Source organism: Tachyglossus aculeatus, chromosome 10, assembly GCF_015852505.1.
Source record: "Tachyglossus aculeatus isolate mTacAcu1 chromosome 10, mTacAcu1.pri, whole genome shotgun sequence".
NCBI lineage: Eukaryota > Metazoa > Chordata > Mammalia > Monotremata > Tachyglossidae > Tachyglossus > Tachyglossus aculeatus.
The window spans coordinates 6,077,273-6,084,343 of NC_052075.1; the positions used below are offsets into that span (position 1 = coordinate 6,077,273).

Sequence of the window (7,071 nt, forward strand, 5' to 3'; positions counted from 1 at the left end):
TACTTCCCAAGCACTTAGTACAGTGCTCTGCACATAGTAAGCGCTCAATAAATACGATTGATGATGATGATGGAAAGAGCACAGGCTTGGGAGTCAGAAGACATGGGTTCTAATCCTGGCTCTTCCACAGGTCTGCTGTGTGACCTTGGGCAAGTCACTGAACATCTCTGGGCCTCAGTTACCTAATCTCTAAAATGGGGACTAAGATTGTGAGGCCCACAGGGCACAGGAACTGTGTCCAGCCTGATTACCTTTTATGTACCCCAGTGCTTAAAACAGTGTTTTGGCACATAGAAAGTGCTTAACAAATACAATTATTATTATTATTATGAAGTAAATACATATATGATCAGGTGAACAGTTTGGCATAGTCAGTGCTCAACAAATACCACAATTATTATTATTATTAAGTGAATAAATATATGATCACCAAAGAGATGCTGGGCCTTTTCCAGTTTGTTGGGTTGTTGTTGTTTTTTTTTAAGATCAGCTCACTTTCATCCTCTAATTTGTATTCACTTCCAAAACACTCAGCTAAGCAGGGCAGCTTGGATGAGTCTGAATCCACCTCCAAATGGAACAGTTCAGATGTGTACCCATTTTGGAACATTTGGTGATGTTTCCCAGGGAATTGAATATGGTCAATGTGGGAGCCAATGAGGATTAGTTCAAAGGCACAGAACGGGGAGGCAGGAGATGGATTGATTCGTTGATTCAGATTCCAATCCCAGCTCCACCACTTGCCTATGTCACATTAGGCAAATCACTTCACCTGTCTGTGCCTCCATTTCCCCATCCGTAAAATGGAGATTTGATTCCTTTTCTCCCTCCATTTTAGACTGAGAGCTCCAGGTATGACAGGGACTGTGCCTGATCTTATTATTTTGCATCTACCCCAGTACTTAGGAACTTAGTATCTACTAGGTGGGCAAAGCACTACACCATTAATTGGTTTCCTTGGATAGAGTTCATTCATTCAATCATACTTATTTGTGCAAAAATGAGGAAGATGCAGAAGGAATTATAACTGTGCCACTACATAAGGAATGACAGCAAGAAATGCCCAGTTCTAGAATGTGGAGATTGGGGTTGTTCAAAACCTCGATAAAGAAAACTCCTGTTGTAAGACTCACCTGTTCTGATGCCACTCTTACACACACAAAGGACATTCCCTCAACCCCCTTCAGCTGGTCCTCTGCTCCTGTGAAGCAGGAGAGGAGCAATCTCCATTGATAACCAGATTGTGGGCTCCTCAAGGGCAGGGATTGTATCTGCCAAGCAGCAGCAAGGCTTATGGAAAGACTAGAGGCTTGGGAAGTCAGAAGGACCTGGGTTCTAATGCTGGCTCTGTCACTTGTGTGCTATGTGACTTTGGGCAAGTCGCTTAACTTCCCTATACCTCCCTTACCTCGTCTCTAAAATGGGGATAAAGATTGTGAGTCCCAAGCTGAATATGGACTTTGTCCAACCTGATTATCTTGGATCTATCCCAGCACTTAGTACAGTGTCTGGCCCACAGTAATTAAATACCATTTAAAAAAACAGCACTCAGTACCACACTCTGCATATAGTTAGTGTTCAGTAAATACCATTGAATGACCGGCAATAATTGTGGTATTTGTTGAGCACTTACGATGTGCCAGGCACTGTACTAAGCGACGGGGTGGATGCAAGCAAATTGAGTTGGACAGTCCCTGTCACAGGCTCAATCACCAATTTACAGATGAAGTAGCTGAGGCACAGAGAAGTTAAGTGACTTGCTCAAGGTCACACAGCACACAAGTGGCAGAGCTGGGATCAGAACCCATGACCTTGACTCCCAGGCATGCTCTATCCATTAGGCCATACTGCTTCTCTAACACATCTGTAAAATGGGGATTGAGACTGTAAGCCCCAAGTGGGGCAACCTGATCTCCTTATATCCCCCCAGCGCTTAAAACAGTGCTTTGCACATAGTAAGCACTTAATAAATACCATTATTGTTATTATTATTATTATTATTATTAACACAAGCTGTTAGAGAAACAGAATTTCAGCTCTTGGCTAGACTGCCACCTCTGAGCTGATAATAATAACAACAATAATAATACTATTAATAATACCATTACAAATAATGGTACTAATAACAGTATTTCTACTTCTCTGTGCCAAGCATTGTATTTAGCACTGGAGTAGGTAGAAGATAAATCAGGTCAGATATAGACTGTAAGCTCACTGTGGGCAGGAAGCCTGTCTATCGACTCTGTTGTACTGTACTCTCCCAAGCCACTTAGTAAAGTGCTCAGTACACATTAAGTGCTCAGTCAATATCACTGAAGATACAGTCCCTGCCCCACTTGGGGTTTACAGTCTAAGTGGGATGGAAGACAGGTATTGAATCCCCATTTTACAGATGAGGAAACAAAGAAGTCACACAGCAGGCCAATGGCAGAGATCATAACTCCTAGGCCTGTGATCTTTCCAATAAGCCATGCAGCTTCTTCTAAACTCGGATTACACTTACTATATTGTTAGGTTTTTGTTTTTTGTTTTTCCCAAGAACAGGATATTGGGGCAACTTTCTTGGTTTCAAGACCAAGGTGACAAGGTGAGTTGGGGGAGAGGGAGAAGGGTGGGATTAAAGTCTTCCCTCCCCACACTGGTATGCTGGGACTTCCAAGCTATGAATCCCAGAATTGTATTGGATAATCCTGAGCATGCCCCAGACTAGATGTAGCAGCCATCCAAGTGTTTAAACAGGCATAGCTGGAGATGCATACAAAGTAGACTGGCCAGTTTAGCTGGTATGTTCCCATCCAAAAGTTGGGATTCTCCTGGCTGGACAAGGACATATGGCCTGCTTATCTAGGGTGGATCATTGGGTACTTTTTCGTTACACTACTTATTTATTTTAATGTCCATCTCCCCTTCTAGACCTTAAGCTCGCTGTGGGCAGGGAACGTGTCTCCTAACTCTGTCGTATTGTACTCTCCCTGGCGCTTAATACAGCACCCTCCACATCGTGAGCGCTCAATAGATACCACTGATTGATTGACCTCAAATTCACACAAATGCTTAGGAAGGAAGACATCTCTATATTACTCAGGGTACAAACCACCCATCTGACATTCTGGGGGGCAGAGGGGAAGACATGAACCCAGGCAAGAATCAGACGAACACACACCATGGGGTTCTGGTGGAACATGTTTCTACCTTGCCAACATCTGTAATGATATCGTTAATGAGACAGACCTCATCTGAGCCCCAAAACTCGGAGAACATTACAAGGTAGTTCTTAGGGGAGAACACTGCAGAATGCAAATCTTGGTATGATTAAGGCTGAAGAGACGGTAGCAACATGGGGGTGAGAGAGATCGTAACTTCCTCTCATTCACTCCTCCCAAAATGGAAAAGAATGTGGCGAGAGCCCAGAGATTCCAGGAGCCAGAGGATCAAAAAGAGTTCTGATGGTAAGGGCCAGTTTTCTCTGAGGTGGAGGACAATAAAGGCTTGATGGATTCGATCTTTCCACAGCCTAACTTTCTTCTGGTGGCCCTGGTGCTATCTTACAGTGGAGCTCAGGCTTTCTCCTGACAGGGCCTTGGGAGAATATTTCCAGAGGAAAAAATTCAGAACTCACCTAGTCCCTTTTGACTGGTCTGTTGCAGATACTTTTTACAACAACAACTGTGGTATTCGTTTGGTGATTATGTGCCAAAACATGGTCCTGGGCAATGGGGATAATACTATCGGATGAGATCGGACATAGTCCCTGTCCTACGTAGAGTTCACCATCTGTCTCCCTGTTTTAAGTTCCTTGAGGACAGGGAACATGCATCTTGTTTCTGTTATACTCGAAATGCTTATAATATTAATGATGATGCTATCACAGTGTCAAACACACAGTAAGCTCTCAAATACCACTGACTGATCCTAAAGGTCCAAGAGACACGGGATCTTAACTGTGAAACATATCCTGCCACTTAAAGTTTCAAGTAGATACTAAGACGTAAGTTCCAAGTATGTTCTTCTCATTGCCTATTCACTGACCCTAAAGTATCTTTGAATAGACCCTTCGTCAGGAACTAGTGGTCTCTGGGGCTTCATTTTCTGCCTATTTCAAAGTTTGGGTACATAAAGCACGCATCACACACAAAAGTGACCTTAGGCAAACTTGATTCCTTTATTCAGGGAAATAACTGTTGCAGTATGGAGGCCCGCTGATCAGGTTCAATAAAGGAATCAGTCTCTTTTAGTGCTTAGAAGGAGCCAATAGACTGAGGTTTAAATACCTTCAAAAGGCACCAGCCTGGCCCCGATATGTTCCACTGCCTCACCAAGACTGAGTAAGGCCAGAGCAACGGTGGCAAGAAGAGCAGGGATGCAGGTGGCCATTTGGGGCAAAGGAAAGGTTCTGTGCCCAAAGTTAAGTGTTCCTTTTGGGCCTCCGGTTTGGTTCTCCAGAGGAAACACATCAACACAGGAAAGGACAACAGGGTGGAAGGAAGGACGTGTGCCCACAGGTCTAGCTGTCGCATCTACACACGCCATCCAGACGACCGCCAGTTCTGGGTTAAGGATGCCCACGTGGCCCTCTGCTGAATGCCAGTCCCGCCACATTCCTCTCCACAGAACACTTGCCAATACATGCCGTCGATGGAAAAGCCACATTTTTAGGGGTGATATTGGGTCAAGGCACCATTAACCAGAACCACCCGGAGCATTAACCAGATCGTGCCTTGCCGGTGGTAGGACATACTTTCCCCTGACAACCCCTGGTGTCCAAACACCACTCACCTAAATAGTGGTGGTGGTGGTGGTGGGGAGCCGGGGAGAGGAAGGGGATGGAAAAAAGTCCATGGCTATCTTCATGGACAGAGTGGAAGAGATTCTCTCTCAAAACTCCCCCTCATGGATAGTCTCACCATCGATGGTGGCACATCTGAGCAGGACAACTCCAGAGTCTATTTCACTGGAAAAGAACATCTGATAACCAAGAGAAAACAGATATGAACCCATCTCTTACATGCAGGAATAACTTTAATAAGTCACAACTTTAAAATTTCTCAGAAGCTGCTGGATGATACACACGTGAAAGGTTTAAACTTTTATTTCTGAAACGGCTAGCGAGTCTCATCGTCATCCCGGTCCCCAGGTCCGCATTGACTGAAAGGCCGGACTGTTGTCATCCTAACTCACGGGGCCTTTTTCAGAGGTTTGTTCTGAAAGCACTTTTCTTAAATAAATATATATATATATATATATATACACGCTCTAGGCAAAATATGATTTCTCTAGGCCAACACAAGATGAGAATACTTAAAAACCATATACATTCGTGGGGAGCCCCAGACACGGCGGTGACATCTTTCGACCAACAATCCGACGGTTGGATTCTTTTGTAAACGTTTGGTTCAAAAGTTATAATACTTGGACATGGTTAATACTGACCGCTGTGGTTTTTCTAGTGTCCTTTGTAAAAAAAAAAATTAAAAAAAAACAGAAAAAAAAACCCCAAAACATGCAACAAACTTTTTTCCTCTTCAAGTAAATATTGAATGACGTGATCGCATCTTGGTCTCCCTTCCCCCAAAGAGAAGCGATTACCTCGGAGCCTCTAAGGGGCATCTCTCTCCGGTCCGTTTTTCCAGCCAGAGGCCCGAGCCGAGACTTCTCCCCGGGATGAGCCGGGGGAAACTTTCCCAAGGGAGAAGTCCAGACTCTTATGTCACCAAGCAGCAGGTCCAGGAGGGGAGACTCCCCCACCCCATCCCAAACTAGCCCCTCTTGGGGTGGATGGGGAGGGAAGGAGGTCGTCGGGGGGCAGGGCACGGATTACATGACCGAGCACTTGCCTTTGAGCTTATCCTTCTTTTTCTGCTGCTTGGCTTTCTTGCCATCGACCTGTAGGCACACGGCCCTCCTCTTCTCCAGGTTCAACAGTTCCTGGAAGAGCTCTTGCACGTTGTAGTTCATCTTGGCCGAGGTCTCCATGAAGGAGCAGTTCCACCGGGCGGCCAAGGCCTCGCCCTCCCCGGCGGCCAGCTCCCTCTGGCTCTCGTCGCTCTTGTTGCCCACCAGCATGATGGGGATCTTGTGCACGTCCCCCTTGATCTGGCAGATCTGCTCGTAGATGGGCTGCAGCTCCTCCAGGGACTGCTTGCTGGTGACCGAGTAGACCAGGATGAAGGCGTGGCCCTTGGAGATGGACAGGCGCTGCATGGCCGGGAACTGGTGGCTACCGGTGGTGTCGGTGATCTGCAGGGTGCAGATGTTCTTGTCGCAGCTGATCACCTGGCGGTAGGTGTCTTCGATGGTGGGGATGTAGGTCTCCCGGAAAGTGCCCCGCACGAACCGCAGGACCAGCGAGCTCTTGCCCACTCCGGCCGCCCCGAATACCACCACCCGGTAGTCGTTGCTCTGCTCGGGCATCTTGCTGGGATCCGAGTCGGGGGGTGGGGTGAGGGGTGGGGGGCAGGGAGGGAATTCCCAGAAGCTTTCAGGCCTCACCTGGCCATGGGGACCCTGGAGAAAGGACCAGATGGGGATGGTCGAGACGGTGACAGGGGCACAGGATTCACAATCCCAACTTGGCCAAAGGGGAGGACCAGACCCGACGCCCCTCACCCCCCTCCCCTTATTCATCCATTTATTCGACCATATTTATGGAGCGCTTCCTGCATGCTGAGCACTGTACTGAGCGCTTGGGAAGGTCCCACACGACAATAATCATCTGTCCACAACCCCCGCCTGGAAGAGAGGATGGGGATGTCCCCCTCCCCTCTCCTGGTACCCGAAGGGGAGGGGGAAAACGACGGGGGGGGGGGGGGGTTGGAGGAGAAGAAGAAGGGGCAGAGGTGGTGGGGGCGGGGGGGAGAGGGAGAGAACCCAGGCTGGTTCCCAGGCCCGACCGGAGCTTCCTTGCGGGGGGGCCGGGGTCTTCTCCTCCCTCCCAGGGGTCTCCCCCTTTCCCATCACCTGGTCCGGTCAGCCTTTCCGCGTCTTCCACCCGCAGCAGCAGCAGCCCGGGAAAAGGGGCGGGGAGAAGGGGAGGATGGAGAGGGAGAAGGAAGGAAGGAAGGAAGGAAGGGA

General features: G+C 47.8%; 1 protein-coding gene across 1 annotated transcript; it reads right to left on the reverse strand.

Annotated features, from left to right (window-relative positions):
* Positions 1 to 5,007: 5,007 nt before the first annotated feature.
* DIRAS3 (DIRAS family GTPase 3) lies at positions 5,008 to 6,426 on the reverse strand. The gene has a single exon (XM_038752972.1). It carries the CDS (start codon positions 6,409 to 6,411, stop codon positions 5,815 to 5,817), a length of 597 nt encoding a protein of 198 aa, XP_038608900.1. The 5' UTR covers positions 6,412 to 6,426; the 3' UTR covers positions 5,008 to 5,814.
* Between the last annotated feature and the right edge of the window lie 645 nt (positions 6,427 to 7,071).